General features: G+C 44.8%; 1 protein-coding gene across 7 annotated transcripts in view; it reads right to left on the reverse strand.

Moving 5' to 3' along the window:
• LOC116937193 (heterogeneous nuclear ribonucleoprotein L-like) overlaps positions 1 to 23,649 on the reverse strand; it is a 29,212-nt gene that overhangs the window by 962 nt on the left and 4,601 nt on the right. For 4 of the 7 annotated variants that reach the window (XM_076062095.1, XM_076062092.1, XM_076062091.1 and 1 more), the window contains 10 exons: positions 21,601 to 21,838; positions 21,121 to 21,206; positions 20,893 to 20,989; positions 19,000 to 19,069; positions 6,350 to 6,436; positions 5,606 to 5,859; positions 5,128 to 5,249; positions 1,853 to 2,054; positions 1,184 to 1,241; positions 257 to 352 (listed from right to left, as the gene is read on the reverse strand). In XM_076062095.1, coding sequence (XP_075918210.1) covers positions 257 to 352; positions 1,184 to 1,241; positions 1,853 to 2,054; positions 5,128 to 5,249; positions 5,606 to 5,859; positions 6,350 to 6,436; positions 19,000 to 19,069; positions 20,893 to 20,989; positions 21,121 to 21,206; positions 21,601 to 21,838 — 1,310 coding nt within the window. Of the gene's footprint in view, positions 1 to 256; positions 353 to 1,183; positions 1,242 to 1,852; positions 2,055 to 5,127; positions 5,250 to 5,605; positions 5,860 to 6,349; positions 6,437 to 18,999; positions 19,070 to 20,892; positions 20,990 to 21,120; positions 21,207 to 21,600; positions 21,839 to 23,649 lie in introns of those variants that run through there. The other 3 variants (XM_076062094.1, XM_076062093.1, XM_076062097.1) reach the window with 2 other exon arrangements.

Genomic DNA, 23,649 nt, shown 5'->3' on the forward strand with positions numbered 1-23,649 from the left:
CGAAATCCAAATCGCCCATAAATAACAACCTGTTAATATATAATACAACAATCTACAACTGCTTTCGCTTCCTGCAATTTCACCCAAGGCTGCTAGGCAGCCAGTGTACACAGATGGTGCTATGGTAATAACAAGCGCCCCCCCCAAATCTGAACATTAGGTGCTCAACAGAGCGTACGACCAAAGATTTGCCGATAATGCAGCACCGCTTCAATGTCATCGCACCAACACAAATGGCCAACACCCCACAACTTACTTGCGTTCTTCAGGGGGTGATGGTTAATGCACGCCAGAGCCTCCATGGCATCGTTCTTGGTCTCCCACTCCATCAGGCCGGACACGCTCCTATCGGCTGGACACGTGGACGGACCGTCGCTCATAGAGTAATTTGGGTCGTGTAAAACGCAACACCCTTCGCCATTTTGATTTAAAGCTTTCGTGACTGCAGGGATTCATATCCTTGGTTCTTTCGGTAAAGTCACCACCACGTTAGAAGGGAAACAATAAAATAATAAAAATATAAAACAATAAAATTCTCACGACGTTTCGACTGCAACACAAGCAATCATCATCAGGTGTGAAAACCACAGCAAGAACATTTTAAAAAAGTGGCGGTTATTTTTAACGTTAGCACCACGGAGAGCGATTTGGCAGTTGTTCAGATGGACGAGTCCATCTATGTTCTGAAAAGAGGAGGGGGGAGACGAAAATAATGGATGCGGTCTGAAAGCCACCGTAAGCGTGAACAATCAATTAAGACCCGAAATGGTTTATCAAATCCTTCCAATGATTGCTAAGCCAGAATCCATCTTCTCGGTTGAAATTGTCTGTGTTTGTATATATTTATTATTTTGTTGTTTCCCTTCTACGTGACTTTACCTAAAGAAGCCGTGTTTAAAGGGTGGTGTCAGTCGTCGGTGAATTTCTGCAGCAGGAAGGCTTCAGTCCGATGCCTTGGCTACGCTAACACGCTTCAGTCAGCTTGGGCACGAGTGAATAGCAAGGACTGCTCTCGGGAGAGAATTTTTCACAGGGTTTCTTGAGCATGGCCTCATAGCACACGTTGCAGATCATCTGGTGTCGTGCTGTAAATCAAGCGACGATTGCATGGAGAATACAGTACACGATTTATTCTGTGCCATGACACGTAAGATAAATAATAAACATACTTTGCGGGACTTACTTTTTCCAGAAAACACTTTGAAAGAGCGGGGCCTCGCAATCGACATTTCGTCGCACAGCTGCGGGGACAGAACGGGCGGCGTTCACGTTATAGTTGGTAACAGTTAACGTGCACCGGTAAAGCATTCGGGAGATGTCATTTTAATTGCAGGCACAAATCCCGTTGTCCATTTTTAAATTTACATTCGCCAGCTTTGGAGCAGTCTTTCAAAGTGCTCAGATTATTGTGAACACCAAGCATAGACTCAGGGGGAATGCAACCATTTGCAGAAACAATGTCCAAAGACTGAAATGTAAACCTTTCGAATACAAATGAATATGAATCGTAATGTATTAAACAGGACAAATTAACGCGAGGTGTTGTCTAGTCTGTAACAAAAAAGTCCCTTTGGAACATCGATTGCATTATTTATACATCTTATGTTTTAACCGCTGAAAGGAAACTACATTACACCATTTTACATTTGTCCCGTCACAGGAAACGTGTCATGGGCCACCACAAACTCCACAACATCAATAGGCTCATCTTAAAAACCCACGATTGTTTCACGTGCAAACTTTGGACTTGAATATTTATAAAAGCTTCACCTGGGAAAACTTTTAAAGAAACCGAACGCGCTCCCCTTCTGCGCTGCTGGCAGCAGGCTGAAGGGGCGGCGGGGGCACGGACCTGCGCGAACATCTCGGCCGTGATGTCCGTGGGCGCGTTGAAGAAGTGCAGCACCGCGGTGGGACGCTGGTTGCGGTTCTTCGCCGCCTTCTCGCTGTCGGCGTAGCGGTGGTTGCGAGAACCTGCGTAGTCCCTGTAGCTGTCGGTGCCGTCCGGCAGCTCGAACGCCTGGCCCGGCGCAATCGACCGCTGCCTCGACGCGCTGCCGAGACGAGGGCGGAAGGGAGGGAATAGCGCGAAGAAACTGTTTTTATTTATTTTATCATGTTCCAAATTTCAAGTGCTCTTTGGTTCTATTCGGTAAAGTCACGTAGGTAAAAATAAAATAACAAAAAATCACGACGTTTCGGCCACAACACAAGTGGCCTTCATCAGGTGAAGGGACCGGGCTGTCCAGAGGACAGCGTTGGAGTGAAGACAGCAAAGCCCAGGTCGAGTCCTTTAAGCTTGTTGTCGCGGCATCTTTTGAGGAAGGTCAGCGTCTCGATGAGCTTTGACTTCTTGTCCCGTTGTCTGTTGAAAGCTCTAACACAGGGGTCGGGAACCTATGGCTCGCGAGCCAGATGTGGCTCTTTTGATGATTGCATATGGCTCGCAGATAAAACAAAATATTCTCACTTGTTTTAATCCATCCATCGATTTTTCACTGCGCATGTCCTGTTCAGGGCTGCAGGAGCAATTGTCCATTATTTTAATTGGATGATACTGGCCTACGTTTGCCGTTGCTGGGTAAAACAGGTAAACGCCCCCTTTTGAATCAGTCTGAGACTGCGTCTGCTCGGTCATTAGCTCAAAGCTAACCCTTCGACGAAGAAGATGGCGAAAAGAAAAAAAGACGACGAGTATCGTACATTTCAGGACGAATGGACCGAAGAATTCGCCTTTGTGGAGAGAGCGGGTTCTGCGGTGTGTCTAATTTGCAATGACAAAATTACATCGTTGAAACGGTCGAATGTAAAGCGGCACTTCGACACGCGCCACGCTACCTTTGCATCAAAATACCCTGCGGGAGACAGCAGAAAGAAAGCGTGCCAAGAGCTTCTGAGCAGGGTGCAAGCTAGCCAGCAGCAACTCCGCGTATGGACCCGGCAAGGTGACTATAATTCGGCTAGCTTTGCTGGTTCTTTAGCAATAGTGAGGAACGGAAAACCATTCACAGATGGCGAGTATGCTAAAACGTTCATGCTGGATGTAGCCAATGAACTTTTTGATGATCTTCCGAACAAAGACAAGATAATCAAACGGATACAAGACATGCCTCTGTCGGCAAGAACTGTTCATGATCGTACCATCGTGATGGCAAACAAAGTGGAGGAAACGCAAGTGAAGGACATAAATGCAGCGCCGTTCTTTTCTCTGGCTTTGGATGAGTCAACAGACGTGAGCCATTTGTCGCAGTTCAGCGTGATTGCAAGATATGCTGTTGGTGACACACTGCGTGAAGAAAGTCTTGCTGTTCTGCCATTAAAAGGGTCCACAAGAGGTGAGGATTTATTCAAGTCTTTCATGGAGTTTGCTCAAGAAAAAAATCTACCTATGGATAAACTTCTCTCAGTGTGTACTGATGGTGCTCCGTGTATGGTGGGGAAAAACAAAGGATTTGTGGCGCTTCTCCGTGAACATGAAAATAGACCCATCCTAAGTTTCCATTGCATTATACACCAGGAGGCACTTTGTGCTCAGATGTGTGACAGGCAGTTTGGCGAAGTGATGTCGCTGGTCATTCGTGTGATCAACTTTATTGTTGCCCGAGCCTTAAATGATCGCCAGTTTAAAACACTGCTGGATGAAGTTGTAAATAACTATCCTGGTCTGCTTTTGCACAGCAATGTGCGTTGGTTGTCAAGAGGGAAGGTGCTTAGCCGTTTTGCGGCTTGCCTGAACGAAATCCGGACTTTCCTTGAAATGAAAGGCGTCGGGCATCCTGAGCTAGCCGACACCGAGTGGCTCCTCAAGTTTTACTATCTCGTAGATCTGACTGAACATCTGAACCAGCTCAACGTGAAAATGCAAGGCATTGGAAATACAGTGTTATCCCTTCAACAAGCTGTATTTGCTTTTGAAAACAAGCTGGAGCTTTTCATCACGGATCTTGAAACAGGTCGTTTACTACATTTTGAAAAACTGAGCCAATTTAAAGATGCATGCACAGCAAGTGAGCCCATTCAAAACCTTGATCTCCACCAGCTAGCTGGCTGCACATCCAGTCTCCTACAGTCCTTCAAAGCACGCTTTGGAGAATTTCGTGAGCACACTCGTCTTTTTAAGTTCATCACCCATCCAAACGAGTGTTCACTGAACACAGCCGACCTGAATTACATCCCTGGTGTCTCCGTCAGAGATTTTGAAGCAGAAGTGGCTGACCTGAAGGCCTCAGACATGTGGGTGAATAAGTTCAAGTCACTGAATGAAGATTTGGAAAGAATCACACGACAGAAAGCGGAGTTGGCGAGCAAGCACATGTGGACAGAAATGAAAAAACTCCAACCCGAAGACCAGCTGATTCTCAAAACTTGGAACGCGCTTCCTGTCACATACCACACACTGCAGCGTGTGAGTATTGCTGTATTGACCATGTTTGGATCTACGTATGCATGTGAGCAGTCATTCTCACATCTTAAAAACATCAAGTCCAACCTACGATCACGTTTAACGGATGAAAGCCTCAACGCTTGCATGAAGCTTAACCTCACCAAGTACCAACCCGACTACAAAGACATCAGCAAATCCATGCAGCACCAGAAGTCGCATTAATGGTGAGTGTTATAACAACATTATTTAAAAGAATAAATTCAGAGGCTTATTATACTGACATTTAGTTGAATTCACTTTTAAAATATATTATATGGCTCTCACTGAAATAAATTTCCAAATTTTTTGCTTTCATGGCTCTCTTAGTCAAAAAGGTTCCCGACCCCTGCTCTAACAGATAGGTGAAAACCCTCCCCGTAGAGCTTCAAATCTAGAATCCAAATTTCACGTTCGCTATTTCAATAAAGGCCCTCTCCGTAAAGCTTCAAATCTAGAATCCAAATTTCACGTTTCGCCACTTCAAAAAAGGCTCTGGACAGCAAGTCATCGGGGTCCTCGTGAGCTGTGACAAGTGTTTCGTTCACGGTATTTATCAGCTCTCTTTTTCACCGTCCTAAAATTTAGCCACTTGCACTAAATATTTACTAAAGTTGTCTTCTCTAAAGGGAAAGCAGTATCCAATTACATTAACAGGATATGACGAGTTACATTTACCATTTTAACACGGGAACAAAACGGCTCACCAGAGGTTGATTTTATTTCCAAAGATCTGAGACATATTGAGGTGAAAAACCGCCCTGTGCACGGCGTACTGATCTCCCATCTCGACCATGGCGGCTCCCGGCTTGCTCTTCAGGAACTTAACCTACAAGAATAACAACCCGTAACACGGTTCAGCATCGCGCAATCTTGTACGAAAATATCTACAAGTTTCGTTGTAACGCATCGTTGAAATGTGAAGTGTTGGCTGAGGGGCCATTAGAAAACATGCACAAAGAACACTTCGCATTGGGTACATTTTTGTAAAGAAAAAAGAGCAAATGTGTATGTTGTCAACCGGTGAACAAATTTGGTCGTGTGAATCTCCCACTTTATATAACACGATGAGCGCACGACGTGCACCACACGCGTGCGTACGCGTTGCACCGCGGTTGAACCTTTGGAAGGAAAAAAACGGGGACTCATTTCAAAGCAGGCGCGCGCAACACCCAGCGAAGGCACCTTCTCCACGTCGCCGAAGAGGCAGAGGATGTTAAACACGCGGTCGCAGTTGAAGCGTTCGGCATCCAAGCCGTACACCATGAGGACCTTGTTGCCGGCCTGCTGGTTCATCATGGCCTGCACGTGCTGGCCCTGGGGCCCACCCAGGTTGCCCATGCCCATTCCTCCCATGCCCATTCCTCCCCCACCGCCCATGCCCATGCCGTCGCCGCCAGGTCCGTAGTCGAGGCCCGGTGGCGGTGGCTGCTGGTGGCCTGTGACGCAAACACACAAGAGGGGGAAACGCATCGTGAACTAGCTGAAACTCTCTAAACTTCTCTGAAAAACAGATTTACCACAGCCATCATCTTACACACACGTGTGCCCTTTCCTATAAGATCAGGTAACCCAGGATTCACCACTCTACCCCTTGGAGACACTGGAAAACATTGGTCCAGAAGACTCAGTTGCCTAGGGAATAGACTAAACTAGTTTTTATTTTAGGTTGAGGCCCACCAAGCTAGAGCTCTTATTCAGCATAGCTTGTTTTAAATACCCAATACATCTGATAACTGTTGGAAATATCGTCTCTTTAAAACACAAAGCAACTCGTACGTTGCAATTGTTAACCGCAAAAAAAGGTTTTTAGGATGCACCTTAACACTAATTCCAAATAAGAAATGTTCTCAACAGGCAGCAGGTTCTTTCAATCTGACAGCAAGCTGAAGGAAACCGAAATTATAGCATTCGCAACAAGGGGATTACCTCCACAGTCGCCACCACCGCAAGCGTGTGCTTTGGGATGGTCGCCAAGGAGAGACGTTTGCTTCGCTGGCATCACTGCATTGTCCTCTGAAAACAAACAAAAAAACGATCACCAAATTCACCCACGGGAAACATAAGCGCTCACTGCTGCACAAAATATGACAATCCAAAAAAATCATTCTGCACCCAGAACATTCACACTACCAACACATTAAGAAATTCCGGGCACATTCCACAAGGCGGCGCGCTGCGTCTGTCGATAAAAACAATCGGCGGTATTTTTAAAATGCAGATTTCACACGGCGCAACATAAATAACGAGCACCATACAAAATACAGCGCGTAAAGAAACGCTCATCGCAAGAAGAAGAAATTTTTTTTATTGGAGGTGTACAGATGCACGCGACAAATTGTTCCGAGGTGCGGCGTCAGCGAGTATCCGTGGTTGCCGCCTGCGATGCCCGCTCGTTTCTTACCCAGTCTACGCTTCGACGGGAACACAAAGTTGCCCAGAGTCGGGCGGCGGCTGACGACCCATCGCGAGGAGGATGCAACAGAAAGGCCGGCGCCTTCTTTCCTGCGCCAACAGCAGTCACGCTCGGCACAAATGGACCCCCCCGCGTTGTCCGTGCCACCGCACCTCTCGCTCTCCGGCGACCCTTTTTGGTTTGGGGCTTAAAATTGGGACAATTGAAGTGGGCGACGGGGCCTTACAAACCTTTAAAATGAAAAAGATCGCCGCTTATAAACCGATGCGAAATGCGTTGTGTCTGGCATCTGCAATGTAAAAAGCCTCGTTTGCAAACAAAACTTTAGCAAGGCAGTCTAAACGTACGAGCGTCGAGGTAAATTCTCACCAACGGAGCGATTTTAAGCCCCAAACGCATCGGCACGCGTTCCGTTCGGTTTATTTCCAAGTCCCGTTCGCGGTGAATGCGGGCTTTTGTCGTTCCCGGCTTCTTCGCGGCGATGCCGGTACTTTGCCGGTCTGTCAGCGCCGTGTCCCCCCGGTGCCTGCGGCTGGACGCGGGTTATCCGATGGCCTCTGCCAAGCGGCACTTGGCGGTTGCGGTGCAGCGGATGCGGCGTGCTGCGCCGAGTGTTCTGTGACGTGGCGCTGCAGGCGTGGGGGGCGCGGGTCGGCCGTGCGTGTCACAGCGGCGGCGGCGTGTTGGTTGCTTGGTCCCCGGTGCCTCCCAAGTGCCGACGAGGATGTCGCCAATGTCGCCGTTCGTGTCGTCGCCGTTCACGTCGGTGGCTGTTGGCTGCCGGGCGCTTGATTGCTCGTGTGTTGCTTGCAAATTGCCTCCGTGTGCTTCTGTGTGCGGCAATGCTCGCAGATGCTCCTTGTAGCGTTGATGTTTGGAGTGAGGAAAATACTCTTCGAAGCGTTTACGGAAATTTGGCGATAAAATCAAACCGCACCGTGTCCCTGAAGCTCCCTTGATAAAGTGGCGAGACTTACCTCTTCGGAAACTAATATCTGTGCGTACGCACAATGTACTCGGGACAAAGATACATTTTCCTGTTCAGGCTCAATCGTACCAAATTAAAAGGGTTACTTTATAATAAGTGATATTTTCAATCGTAAATATCGGCTTTTCTGACATCCTCTAAGCTTCTCCGCTTAGTATCCAGACACCACATAATGCAGTCAAGGTTTCTCAACCCTACAAAATATAAAAACGCAACGTGCAATGTCCACCTCAAATATGCCAGTGAAAGTTGGCACCTACTTCTGATCCAACAGACACACACCCTGGTAAATCTAAATATAAAAGTAAAACCTTGGATTGCGAGTAACTTGGTCTGCAAGTGTTTTGCAAGACGAGCTAAAATTGTAAATAAATATTAACTTGATAAACGAGCGAGGTCTTGCAATACGAGCAGTGTACGTGTAGACACACTTTGTACTGCCGTGAGTCACGTGATCACACAACTGATAGACGAGTGCTTTGATGTACGAGCGCTTTGGATTACAAACACGTTCCCGGAACGAATTATGCTCGCAATGCAAGGTTTTACACTGAAGTGTTATAATGCCCAGCCTTGATACACCCCGAACAACCGAGTACCCGCCTATGGGCCACATGCACTTGACGTTGGGAAAATCTTCAAAGCTGATCAAAATCTAAAACGCCACCAACTTAATGGCAATGTCTATCGCATGTCCAGTACCAGGGCAACAGCTTTAATGGTAACATAAAAATGAATCCAATGGATTATTGAACACTCCAGCAGCCACATGCCTCCTTGTGAATCCTGTTCTTCACAACATTCACTTATACTGCCACATTGTTCTGAAGGGTAAACTAGAAAAACAAAGTACACGGGCACGAGTTTAAAACCAATCTGCCCAGAGTAAACTACGCAAGCTTAGCATGGGCTAAAAAAACACAAAGATTATTTAGTTATATGTTGCGCTAGCTGTTACTACCCGGCTTCGCCCGGGACTTGGATCCACCACGCCCGGCCGTCTTTGTCTCCCCAGTAGCGATGTTCACACACCACAGCAGTTAGTCGTTTGAGGCTGAGTCGACCTAGGGGAGGCCCAGGACCGGTTAAAATAATCGTCACCGGCGGTGGCGGTGAGCAGGAATCGAACTTGGGTCGCCGGGTTCATAGCGCAGCGTAACGCTAACCGCTACACTACGGGTCACGTGACAGATTTGACGTCACAGCTCACTTGCCGTACAAAAAATAAGTGCATTATTGAGCTCCCCCCCACCCCCCAGAAAAAAAGTGTATTTTTATAATGTTTGCACGGTGTACAGTCTGGAAAGTACCCACATGGCAAATTTCCAGTTTGTTGCATGTCGGGAAGTACGCTAAACATTTTGAACAGACACACACAATCACAACTTTGCCTTTTATATATATGGAGAAGATAGGTATAAACGAAAATAACCTTGACCAGCTCTACACAATTGCAGTGATTGCATGTTTGATACAGAAGAGGGGAGTGGCGTTTCAAATAACTTCCTGTGACATCGACCAAGTTCTGTAGATTTTTCGATTTAAAGCTTTCGTGACTGCAATGATTCATCTTCTTTGGTTCTTTCGGTAAAGTCACGTAGAATGAGAATAAAATAATAAATTGATAAAATAACACAATAATATTCTCATGACGTTTCGGCCACAACACAAGCGGCCTTCATCAGGTGAAGGGGGCGAGACTGTCTGGTAGGACAGTGCTGGAGTGAGAGAGCCACGTTCAGATCACGGCTTTTAAGCTGTGTGAGAGGAACAAAGAGCCTTGACGAAGGAATTAGCATAAAATTTAGCATTGAAATGGCTGAATGATTAGCTTGTGACTGGTCACAGAAATAGCTATGTTAAAAGTTAAAGCATACACATCCGCAGAGGCACCCATTGTTAAAAGGAATTAGCATAGAATTTAGCATTGAAATAGCTAAGTTAAGGCATACACATCCGCAGAGGCACCCCTTGACAATGGGATTAGCATAGAATTTAGCATTGAAATGGCTGAGTGATTCGCTTGTAACTGCTACAGAAATAGTTACGTTGAAGTCAGAGCATACACATTCACCGAGGCACTTAGTACAAATCAAACAGGAGAATTTAGCATTGAAATAACTAGGCGAATTTAGCATTGAAATAACTGGGTGATTTGCTAGTGACTGGTCACAGAAATGACTACACATCTGAGCTATTCACAGTACTATATAGTGAACCAATAAAAACTAAAATATAAATTATCTTCATGTTATCAATAAACTCTATATTCTCCAATCAGCTAAGCTACCAACCATAAGTCGTTATATATCACAATGCTATATGGCGAAAAAATGGGTGGATTCTTACCCTCAAATTTCCGTACCACGGATAGCTACGGGCCCCGTTCAGACGGACGAGTTCGTCCATGGTCGGAACAGAGGAGGGGGAGAGAGACAGCTGCGAAGCCCTAGTATACTCCATGTTGTAAACCATACCATTAACCGTGGTGTGAGAGGTATTAAGAGGCAATGCTGGCGAAAGAGCTGCGGTCTGAAGGTCATCGTAAAATTACAATTAATTAAGAACAGAAATGATTTAACACATCTTTCCAGTGGTTACTAAGCCTGAATCCATCTTCTCGGTTGAAATTGTCTCTGTGCTTGTATATGTGAATGGCCTCATGAACGAATCTCTCATGGTAGCCAGTTGGTTTGCAAAGAACCTCCGTCTTGGAGAAGTCAATGTCATGTGAGCCCACTGAATTGTAACAGTGATCTGCCACGGCAGAGGAGTTCGTCTTACCGTGTTTCAAGTCTGCTTTATGTTCGCGGATGCGGTCCGAGATATGTCTTTTGGTTTCTCCAATGTAGCTACTACCACAGAGGCACTTTAGTTTGTAAACGCCCGGGTACTGTATGTCTGGAAGAGCATCTTTTACAGATGGAACTAAATCACGGATTTTGTGTACTGTGTTGAATCGGACCTGGATCTTGTGTTTATTCAGGATTTTGGAGATCTTTTTAGTGACCCCTGAAATGTAGGGTAAGGTGATGGTTTTGAGTGGCTCCACAAGAGGATCCTTCTTCATGACTGGAGTGATGGCTTTGCGGATTGTGTAGTCGGAGTAGCCATTAGCCCTGAGAGCCTGGTGTACGTGCTTGAGTTCACTGGTAATGTGTTCCTGGTCGGAAATGCATTGGGCTCTATGGTATAGAGTCTTGATGAGGCAGTTCTTCTGGGATGGATGGTGGTGGGAATCCGGTTTCAAGTAAGCATCTGTATGGGTAGCTTTCCTGTAGACAGAGTGGCTCATTGAACCATCATGTCTCCTTTTAATTAAGACATCCAGAAAGGGTAGTTTGCCATCTTTTTCGACCTCCATGGTAAATCTGATGGCTGGGTGTATGGAATTGATGTGGTCGCGGAATTGGTCTAGAGCAGGCTGGCCATGTGGCCAGATGACAAAGGTGTCATCAACGTACCTCTTCCATAAGGTCGGGCGTAGAGTGGCAGTCTGGATGGCGTCAATTTCAAATTTTTCCATGAATACGTTGGCTACAACCGGAGATAGGGGGGAGCCCATTGGGGTGCCCTCAGTTTGTTTGTAGAAAGTTCCATTCCAGGTGAAGTATGTGTTGGTTAAGCAATGTCTCACCAGGGGGGGTACATCAGTATGCAGTCCTTGATGAACCAGGTCTTCAATGATAGCGATGGTGTCAGGTACTGGGACTTTGGTGAACAAGGACACCACATCAAAACTGACAAGCAGGTCGTTTGGGGACAGGGAAATGTCTTTGATTGTCGATACCAGGTGAGTAGAATTTAGTACCGCAGAGGTGGTTTTTCCAGTGAAAGGTCGCAGTATATCAGCCAGAAAACGTGCCAGTTTGTAGGTGGGGGAGCTGATAGTAGAGACGATGGGACGAAGGGGTGTATCTTCTTTGTGTATCTTTGGAAGGCCATATAATCTTGGTGGTCTGGCAGCAGAGGGTTTCAACAAGAACTGTTTGTTCTCATCAATTAATGCTGTTGAATCAGAGATAATTTTGTTCGTTTTTGTGACCAGGCTGTTGGTGGGATCTCTTTTTATTTTTGTATAGCTGCCATCGTTGAGTAGTTCTTGAATTTTGTTGTTATATTCTGTTTTGTCCATGATGACAGTGGCATTGCCTTTGTCGGCTGAGAGAACGACAATATCATCCCTCTTTTTTAATTGAGATAATTCAAAACGTTCGTCTTTGCTGATGTTGCTAGGTGGCAACTTAGCGTTTTTGAGGGTTGCAGCGATTTCAGATCTTGCTACGTCTGCAGAGATGTGACTCAAGCCCTTGAGTGCAACGTCGACATGGGCAATGATATCATTAACCGGTAAGTGTCTCGGTGTGACAGCAAAGTTTAGACCTTTAGCTAAAACGGATTTCAGACCATCAGAAATGGAACTGTTACTGCGATTAATTACGACTTTGTTGACGTCTATCTTTTCGGTGTGTGGATCCGATTTTTTGCTGGAGAGGTGATTGAATTTGGAAATCAAATTGTCCCTACATTTGTTCGACATAGTGGCAGCCGAAGAGGTAGTCATTGTCTACATGTTCCCAATCCGATGTAGACATTGTTGCTGTCAATTTTAAGTGTGATTTGTAGAGTGTCTTGTCTAACTGATCGAGTTCGGTTCGTGTAAGTCTGATTTTTTCCGAGATAAGAGCGAAGCTAGTTCTAGCTAGAATTCGTTTTGCATTGAGAGAAGTTGCAACAGCAGAGGTTAGTGTAAATGCGGTTGGTATTACCTTAGAGTCGCGGCATCTCTTCAGAAAGGTGAGAGACTCGATTAGTTGAGCCTTCTTATCCCGAAGTCTGTTGAATGATCTTAAGGATGTGTGGAATCCCTCCCCGTAGAGGCGGTTAAATTTCGATTTAAAGCTTTCGTGACTGCAATGATTCATCTTCTTTGGTTCTTTCCAGTGGTTACTAAGCCTGAATCCATCTTCTCGATTGAAATTGTCTCTGTGCTTGTATATGTGAATGGCCTCATGAACGAATCTCTCATGGTAGCCAGTTGGTTTGCAAAGAACCTCCGTCTTGGAGAAGTCAATGTCATGTGAGCCCACTGAATTGTAACAGTGATCTGCCACGGCAGAGCAGTTCGTCTTACCGTATTTCAAGTCTGCTTTATGTTCGCGGATGCGGTCAACTAATCGAGTCACTCACCTTTCTGAAGAGATGCCGCGACTCTAAGGTAATACCAACCGCATTTACACTAACCTCTGCTGTTGCAACTTCTCTCAATGCAAAACGAATTCTAGCTAGAACTAGCTTCGCTCTTATCTCGGAAAAAATCAGACTTACACGCACCGAACTCGATCAGTTAGACAAGACACTCTACAAATCACACTTAAAATTGACAGCAACAATGTCTACATCGGATTGGGAACATGTAGACAATGACTACCTCTTCGGCTGCCACTATGTCGAACAAATGTAGGGACAATTTGATTTCCAAATTCAATCACCTCTCCAGCAAAAAATCGGATCCACACACCGAAAAGATAGACGTCAACAAAGTCGTAATTAATCGCAGTAACAGTTCCATTTCTGATGGTCTGAAATCCGTTTTAGCTAAAGGTCTAAACTTTGCTGTCACACCGAGACACTTACCGGTTAATGATATCATTGCCCATGTCGACGTTGCACTCAAGGGCTTGAGTCACATCTCTACAGACGTAGCAAGATCTGAAATCGCTGCAACCCTCAAAAACGCTAAGTTGCCACCTAGCAACATCAGCAAAGACGAACGTTTTGAATTATCTCAATTAAAAAAGAGGGATGATATTGTCGTTCTCTCAGCCGACAAAGGCAATGCCACTGTCATCATGGACAAAACAGAATATAACAACAAAATTCAAGAACTACTCAACGATGGCAGCTATACAAAAATAAAAAGAGATCCCACCAACAGCCTGGTCACAAAAACGAACAAAATTATCTCTGATTCAACAGCATTAATTGATGAGAACAAACAGTTCTTGTTGAAACCCTCTGCTGCCAGACCACCAAGATTATATGGCCTTCCAAAGATACACAAAGAAGATACACCCCTTCGTCCCATCGTCTCTACTATCAGCTCCCCCACCTACAAACTGGCACGTTTTCTGGCTGATATACTGCGACCTTTCACTGGAAAAACCACCTCTGCGGTACTAAATTCTACTCACCTGGTATCGACAATCAAAGACATTTCCCTGTCCCCAAACGACCTGCTTGTCAGTTTTGATGTGGTGTCCTTGTTCACCAAAGTCCCAGTACCTGACACCATCGCTATCATTGAAGACCTGGTTCATCAAGGACTGCATACTGATGTACCCCCCCTGGTGAGACATTGCTTAACCAACACATACTTCACCTGGAATGGAACTTTCTACAAACAAACTGAGGGCACCCCAATGGGCTCCCCCCTATCTCCGGTTGTAGCCAACGTATTCATGGAAAAATTTGAAACTGACGCCATCCAGACTGCCACTCTACGCCCGACCTTATGGAAGAGGTACGTTGATGACACCTTTGTCATCTGGCCACATGGCCAGCCTGCTCTAGACCAATTCCGCGACCACATCAATTCCATACACCCAGCCATCAGATTTACCATGGAGGTCGAAAAAGATGGCAAACTACCCTTTCTGGATGTCTTAATTAAAAGGAGACATGATGGTTCAATGAGCCACTCTGTCTACAGGAAAGCTACCCATACAGATGCTTACTTGAAACCGGATTCCCACCACCATCCATCCCAGAAGAACTGCCTCATCAAGACTCTATACCAGGGGTCGGGAACCTATGGCTTGCGAGCCAGATGTGGCTCTTTTGATGATTGCATATGGCTCGCAGATAAAACAAAATATTCTCACTTGTTTTAATCCATCCATCGATTTTTCACTGCGCATGTCCTGTTCAGGGCTGCAGGAGCAATTGTCCATTATTTTAATTGGATGATACTGGCCTACGTTTGCCGTTGCTGGGTAAAACAGGTAAACGCCCCCTTTTGAATCAGTCTGAGACTGCGTCTGCTCGGTCATTAGCTCAAAGCTAACCCTTCGACGAAGAAGATGGCGAAAAGAAAAAAAGACGACGAGTATCGTACATTTCAGGACGAATGGACCGAAGAATTCGCCTTTGTGGAGAGAGCGGGTTCTGCGGTGTGTCTAATTTGCAATGACAAAATTACATCGTTGAAACGGTCGAATGTAAAGCGGAACTTCGGCACGCGCCACGCTACCTTTGCATCAAAATACCCTGCGGGAGACAGCAGAAAGAAAGCGTGCCAAGAGCTTCTGAGCAGGGTGCAAGCTAGCCAGCAGCAACTCCGCGTATGGACCCGGCAAGGTGACTATAATTCGGCTAGCTTTGCTGGTTCTTTAGCAATAGTGAGGAATGGAAAACCATTCACAGATGGCGAGTATGCTAAAACGTTCATGCTGGATGTAGCCAATGAACTTTTTGATGATCTTCCGAACAAAGACAAGATAATCAAACGGATACAAGACATGCCTCTGTCGGCAAGAACTGTTCATGATCGTACCATCGTGATGGCAAACAAAGTGGAGGAAACGCAAGTGAAGGACATAAATGCAGCGCCGTTCTTTTCTCTGGCTTTGGATGAGTCAACAGACGTGAGCCATTTGTCGCAGTTCAGCGTGATTGCAAGATATGCTGTTGGTGACACACTGCGCGAAGAAAGTCTTGCTGTTCTGCCATTAAAAGGGTCTACAAGAGGTGAGGATTTATTCAAGTCTTTCATGGAGTTTGCTCAAGAAAAAAGTCTACCTATGGATAAACTTCTCTCAGTGTGTACTGATGGTGCTCCGTGTATGGTGGGGAAAAACAAAGGATTTGTGGCGCTTCTCCGTGAACATGAAAATAGACCCATCCTAAGTTTCCATTGCATTATACACCAGGAGGCACTTTGTGCTCAGATGTGTGACAGGCAGTTTGGCGAAGTGATGTCGCTGGTCATTCGTGTGATCAACTTTATTGTTGCCCGAGCCTTAAATGATCGCCAGTTTAAAACACTGCTGGATGAAGTTGTAAATAACTATCCTGGTCTGCTTTTGCACAGCAATGTGCGTTGGTTGTCAAGAGGGAAGGTGCTTAGCCGTTTTGCGGCTTGCCTGAACGAAATCCGGACTTTCCTTGAAATGAAAGGCGTCGGGCATCCTGAGCTAGCCGACACCGAGTGGCTCCTCAAGTTTTACTATCTCGTAGATCTGACTGAACATCTGAACCAGCTCAACGTGAAAATGCAAGGCATTGGAAATACAGTGTTATCCCTTCAACAAGCTGTATTTGCTTTTGAAAACAAGCTGGAGCTTTTCATCACGGATCTTGAAACAGGTCGTTTACTACATTTTGAAAAACTGAGCCAATTTAAAGATGCATGCACAGCAAGTGAGCCCATTCAAAACCTTGATCTCCACCAGCTAGCTGGCTGCACATCCAGTCTCCTACAGTCCTTCAAAGCACGCTTTGGAGAATTTCGTGAGCACACTCGTCTTTTTAAGTTCATCACCCATCCAAACGAGTGTTCACTGAACACAGCCGACCTGAATTACATCCCTGGTGTCTCCGTCAGAGATTTTGAAGCAGAAGTGGCTGACCTGAAGGCCTCAGACATGTGGGTGAATAAGTTCAAGTCACTGAATGAAGATTTGGAAAGAATCACACGACAGAAAGCGGAGTTGGCGAGCAAGCACATGTGGACAGAAATGAAAAAACTCCAACCCGAAGACCAGCTGATTCTCAAAACTTGGAACGCGCTTCCTGTCACATACCACACACTGCAGCGTGTGAGTATTGCTGTATTGACCATGTTTGGATCTACGTATGCATGTGAGAAGTCATTCTCACATCTTAAAAACATCAAGTCCAACCTACGATCACGTTTAACGGATGAAAGCCTCAACGCTTGCATGAAGCTTAACCTCACCAAGTACCAACCCGACTACAAGGTACCAACCCGACTACAAAGACATCAGCAAATCCATGCAGCACCAAAAGTCGCATTAATGGTGAGTGTTATAACAACATTATTTAAAAGAATAAATTCAGAGGCTTATTATACTGACATTTAGTTGAATTCACTTTTAAAATATATTATATGGCTCTCACTGAAATAAATTTCCAAATTTTTTGCTTTCATGGCTCTCTTAGTCAAAAAGGTTCCCGACCCCTGCTCTATACCATAGAGCCCAATGCATTTCCGACCAGGAACACATTACCAGTGAACTCAAGCACGTACACCAGGCTCTCAGGGCTAATGGCTACTCCGACTACACAATCCGCAAAGCCATCACTCCAGTCATGAAGAAGGATCCTCTTGTGGAGCCACTCAAAACCATCACCTTACCCTACATTGCAGGGGTCACTAAAAAGATCTCCAAAATCCTGAATAAACACAAGATCCAGGTCCGATTCAACACAGTACACAAAATCCATGATTTAGTTCCATCTGTAAAAGATGCTCTTCCAGACATACAGTACCCGGGCGTTTACAAACTAAAGTGCCTCTGTGGTAGTAGCTACATTGGAGAAACCAAAAGACATATCTCGGACCGCATCCGCGAACATAAAGCAGACTTGAAACACGGTAAGACGAACTCCTCTGCCGTGGCAGATCACTGTTACAATTCAGTGGGCTCACATGACATTGACTTCTCCAAGACGGAGGTTCTTTGCAAACCAACTGGCTACCATGAGAGATTCGTTCATGAGGCCATTCACATATACAAGCACAGAGACAATTTCAACCGAGAAGATGGATTCAGGCTTAGTAACCACTGGAAAGATGTGTTAAATCATTTCTGTTCTTAATTAATTGTAATTTTACGATGACCTTCAGACCGCAGCTCTTTCGCCAGCATTGCCTCTTAATACCTCTCACACCACGGTTAATGGTATGGTTTACAACATGGAGTATACTAGGGCTTCGCAGCTGTCTCTCTCCCCCTCCTCTGTTCCGACCATGGACGAACTCGTCCGTCTGAACGGGGCCCGTAGCTATCCGTGGTACGGAAATTTGAGGGTAAGAATCCACCCATTTTTTCGCCATATAGCATTGTGATATATAACGACTTATGGTTGGTAGCTTAGCTGATTGGAGAATATAGAGTTTATTGATAACATGAAGGTAATTTATATTTTAGTTTTTATTGGTTCACTATATAGTACTGTGAATAGCTCAGATGTGTAGTCATTTCTGTGACCAGTCACTAGCAAATCACCCAGTTATTTCAATGCTAAATTCGCCTAGTTATTTCAATGCTAAATTCTCCTGTTTGATTTGTACTAAGTGCCTCGGTGAATGTGTATGCTCTGACTTCAACGTAACTATTTCTGTAGCAGTTACAAGCGAATCACTCAGCCATTTCAATGCTAAATTCTATGCTAATCCCATTGTCAAGGGGTGCCTCTGCGGATGTGTATGCCTTAACTTAGCTATTTCAATGCTAAATTCTATGCTAATTCCTTTTAACAATGGGTGCCTCTGCGGATGTGTATGCTTTAACTTTTAACATAGCTATTTCTGTGACCAGTCACAAGCTAATCATTCAGCCATTTCAATGCTAAATTTTATGCTAATTCCTTTGTCAAGTCTCTTTGTTCCTCTCACACAGCTTAAAAGCCGTGATCTGAACGTGGCTCTCTCACTCCAGCGCTGTCCTACCAGACAGTCTCGCCCCCTTCACCTGATGAAGGCCGCTTGTGTTGTGGCCGAAACGTCGTGAGAATATTATTGTGTTATTTTATTTTATCAATTTATTATTTTATTCTCATTCTACGTGACTTTACCGAAAGAACCAAAGAAGACAAGTTCTGTAGATTGTAAACAGTACACCAATGTGCTTCAAGACAACCAAGTGTCTGCAGGTGTGACATTTTTCTGCAACCAAAATCTCAAGTGCAGAAGCTGCATTATCCTCTTGAGAACGCTCCAAACTTCCCCCTCTACTTGGCCACGGATCTTCAAGTATAACACGGCAAAGCCGGCTGCGTACAGAAATAGTCAATGCCTGTTTCATCACGCCGTGCACACCCCCCACCCCTTGCGTTAAAAACGTCACCCCCCCCCCCCCACACACCGAGGGCTCACCACCACCAGCTGTCGAGAGAGCGCGGCTCTGATATGCTCAATATTGGTCTTACCTTGCTTGAGGCCAGGGTTGGTGAAGTCCCAGGTCTCAGAGTCATTTTTAAACACATTCAGACGCGTCGCCTGTAAAGAGGACACAGCAGGGGGAAAAGATAAACATTATTCGTGGCCAGCATATAGGGCATAGATGCTCGGAAAAAAATTATATAACTTTAGAACCTTCTTTGGTTCTTTCGGTAAAGTCATCACGTAGAATGAGGATAAAATAATAAACTAAAACAATAAAAGTCTCACGACGTTTCGCCACAACACAAGTGGCCTTCTTCAGGTGAAAGGAAGAAACCTATATTCTTAGTTTTTTCGGTAAAGTCACGTTGAAGAGAAACAACAAAATAACAAAATATATATAAAACAATAAAAAATTCTCACGACGTTTCGACCATAACTCAAACGGTCATCATCAGGTGTGTCGGTTTGCATGCAAACCGACACACCTGATCATGCAAACCGACACACCTGATGATGACCGTTTGAGTTATGGTCGAAACGTCGTGAGAATTTTTTATTGTTTTATATATATTTTGTTATTTTGTTGTTTCTCTTCAACGTGACTTTACCGAAAAAACTAAGAATATGAATTACTGCAGTCACGAAAGTTTTAAATCAGGAAGAAACCTGTCGTCCCGACCTTGTGTTGTGGCCGAAACGTCGTGAGAATTTTATTGTGTTATTTTATTATTTTATTCTCATTCTACGTGGTGGTGACTTTACCTGAAAGAACCAAAGAAGATGAATCCTTGCAGTCACGAAAGCTTTAAATCGAAACTTTAGAACCATTTAAAATGTACAAGCATAATAATTATTAAGCAAGTCATTACCCCCGAGACAATTACGGCATGCAACTTGCGGTGAAACCGAGGTACTTAACGCAACCCTTCACCTCCTGGGAGATGAATGAATAAAAGCTGCCACATGTAGGAAGTCAACGGTAAGCTAAACTTTCGCGCCGTACGTAGCAAAAGCGTGCTTCTTCTTTGGTTTTGCAGTCACGAAAGCTTTAAATCGAAATAAAAGCGTGCTTATCGGAGTTGTGGGAAACAGTGGCCATTCTGCCACCGTTTTTTTTTTAAGATCACGTGTTGATTATCCCTCTTCGTTGGAACAAGCTCCCTTCGTGTTTGCAGATAAAAATTGCTAACCCTCGGTGGCCTATTTAAATTCCAAACTTGTTTAATTGCACATAAGTTTGGCATGCTTTGCCTAACTTGGTATTATTTATTCGCGGTGTTCCTCGTGTACTGTGAAGCGTTAGCCTTGATCGTATACCTCAAAAATGTTGAAGTGCCATAACCCCGTTATGAAAATGATGCATTCGTTATTACTGTTCTGTAATTTTATTTCCTGCTAACAATGTAACATCTCCCCTCAAGTACTCTGCAGGTCTCGCAAAGCAGCCTATGGCTGAATGTTAATCACCCGTCACCAAATAAAATTGAATTAAAAACCAACTCTACCCTTCCCACTGGATGCGAATTTTCCACTAACTGGCTCAGGGCACTGGCTCAGATGAGAACCACCCTCACGGTAATATCAATTAGGAAAAGTTTGACTTTAGACAACGGCAAGGATGACCGTCATGCACAATGGGTTGTTGTAGGTTGTGCGGCTGTGTGGTGGGCAGCTGTAAAACCCACTGGGTGCATTGTATTTCTATGCTGCCACAAAATATGCTACACTCCTTTACCCCGCACACAAGTCAAATAACCCCACAACAGGCGTCGAGTGCGGAAGCCCTCATCTGGCAATGAATTGCCGTGTGTATTCAGCATTATTTGCTCACCAAAGTGGTCAATTCAGAATATTAAATTAATCTTTGGTCTGCGGGTGAAAAAACCCAGGTTGTGGTGCACACACTTGTGAATGTACAAAGTATCGGTTGTACTTGCCCTCGCATAGTCCACTATAAGAGTACAGCAGCCCGAATAGATGTCTGCTCCATTCAGAGATGAGTTCGCTCTCTCGGCGCTCTCAACCGAAACAAACGTGGCCAAAAATTAAGGAAAACACGACCATTTCATTTTAAAAACAATACATTTAGCATCTCCAAAATAACACGTAAAATTACGTGAATGGCGGACATGTCGTTACGGTTATGCATCTCGTTGAAAGGATATTCCACAAAGGCCTGCAGGCCATTCTTCCTGAAGATCACAATGCGTTGCAGAGGCCCAAATGGTTTGCAAATGTTGTAAAGCACATCCTGCAGGACCACATGGAGCACACAAACGCAGCGAGGTGATTTTGCACGCATTACCAAGTAAATTTGAAAAGCTTTTTTTCCAGTGAATTTTTAAGATCGAGCCATACAGGACATCAACGCTTTCCAAAATCAACATTAGGTCTATATATATTTTTTTTATTCAATGCCATTGGTAGACTTCAAAGCACAAACAAAAAACACGACTTCAATTGCCTCAAATGAACCAAAGGATCGATGTAATTTCCTTAGCAAAGCCATTCACTGTAATCCAAAACGGACATAATTTCACTCGTAAAAATGAAACACACGTGTGTGTGCGCGCGTGTGCGCATGGCACACCCGACAAATTATTCACGAGTGAATGTCCAGCTGCTGTGAGCGTAACAATGCCCACCGTGGTGATGGGGTAGATGGGGTTGAGGATGGTGAAGAGCAGGACGTGGTTGCTGTTGCCGTTATCCCCCGGGACGCCAGGGCGCCAAAGCTTCTGGCTGGTAGAGAAGTTAAAATAGGCCGGCTGCCCGCACACGTAGACGGAGCCCGTGGACGAGTAGTCGACGCAGCTGCGGGAGCTCTCCGGGTCTTCAAACTCCACCAGCGCCTGCCGCGTCTTGGGCATCATCACCACGTAGCTGCACGGAGGGAGCGATTCAAACGAGTGCCGTTATTCAAAGATGTGGCCGACTTTAAAATGCGTGCCTGTTGTTGATGTTAAACACGAGGTTGGTCTGCTCCAAGTCACCTCATTTGATCTCAAGAAATGTTTCAATGCATGCAACGGAGTGGAGACTGGTTGGATGCAGGTTAGATGCCACGTCCCATTTCAGTTTGGCAGTGTAGTGCGTTGGAATTGAATGTACTGTAACAATATAATTAGATTTAGAATACATCTTGAGGGTAATGTAGTCTTCTTCTGTCGATGTATCACCTGATAAAGGAAGCCTCTTCAAACGTACATAAACAAGGTATGTGTGCACCATTTCAATACAAGATATTAATTTTTAACACGGTTACTAATCACATTTGAACGTGTGCCGCTTTTGTCAGACGGCACAACAAAAGCAGCAGCGGCACTTTAATTCGGAGGGAATTCGTGACTTGGAAAAATTGAAAAACAAACGGTTTTTTGTTTCGATTTAAAGCTTTCGTGACTGCAAGGATTAATCTTCTTTGGTTCTTTCGGTAAAGTCACCAACACGTAGAATGAGAATAAAATAATACAATAAAATAACACAATTCTCACGACGTTTCGGCCACAACACAAGTGGCCTTCATCAGGTGAAGGGACGAGACTGTCCCATTTCAGTTTGGCAGTCTCGTCCCTTCACCTGATGAAGGCCGCTTGTGTTGTAGCCCGAAACGTCGTGAGAATTTTATCGTGTTATTTTAAGTTTTATTAATTTATTATTTTATTCTCATTCTACGCGGTGGTGACTTTACCGAAAGAACCCCAAAGAAGATGAAGCAGTTTTTGTTTGGTCACTTCAGGCTGTAAAGGCCCCGAGTAAGCCACGCACGGCGTCGCCGATCACGCCGTGACGTGGGCAACACCGCGCCCTCTCGTCCACCGCCACACGCGGCCACGGCTTTTTATTTACGGAAGTGGTTCTTGAGCTTTAACCTGCAGCCTTGCCACCCCCCCTTTGGTTCTCAATATTTTTTTTAAAACGTACAATGTTTATTAATTTAGAGGTTTGATGGAACAAAGTAGCGGTGCTTACGTGCCCGTGCTCAATGTGTTTCGATGATTTACCTTGTTAAAAATAATCTGGCATGTCTTGCGCCCCCAGAAAGGGCATCTCCCACCCCGTGCTTAAGAACCATCGAGTATTTTCGTGTTATGCAATTTCTTGAGTTGTCGAAGCGAAAATCGGTAATATTCGAATTTCCAAGGTCCAAGTTCACTCCACGTCCGCAAACACCACCACCACAACAATAATAACAATAACAACAATAATAACAACAATAATAATAACAATAATAACACCAATAATAATAACAACTATAATAACAATAATCTTTGTTTTTTTCGGTAAAGTCACGTATAAATAAGAAATAATAAAATAACATAATAGCGTACGACGTTTCGGTTGCAACACAAGCAGCCATCATCAGGTACAGAAGAGCTAAATTTACGAGAGAGGGGAGACACATAACCTCAGATGTATATACAGACACCCAAGTAGGGGGGAACTAACACCGACACAATAGGGGACACAGAGAGAGAAGCATACCAAACAAACAAGAGTTTAGCAGAATTTGGAAACCAAATAAAGCAACACAGACGGTCGGTCAAAACACAATTAACGCAAAGCCTGGTTGATTACGTTATTTCAAAGATTGCTAAATTGCAAGTTAAGTATGAAATTTAAGATACAGATGGCACACACACACATAGACATTCAAGTAGAGCGGACCAGCACAGGTACAAGCACACAGTGAA

Source organism: Petromyzon marinus, unplaced genomic scaffold, assembly GCF_048934315.1.
Source record: "Petromyzon marinus isolate PM22_M1 ecotype Great Lakes invasive population unplaced genomic scaffold, UKy_Petmar_22M1.pri1.0 PM_G_Scaffold_50, whole genome shotgun sequence".
In the NCBI taxonomy this organism is placed as follows: domain Eukaryota; kingdom Metazoa; phylum Chordata; class Hyperoartia; order Petromyzontiformes; family Petromyzontidae; genus Petromyzon; species Petromyzon marinus.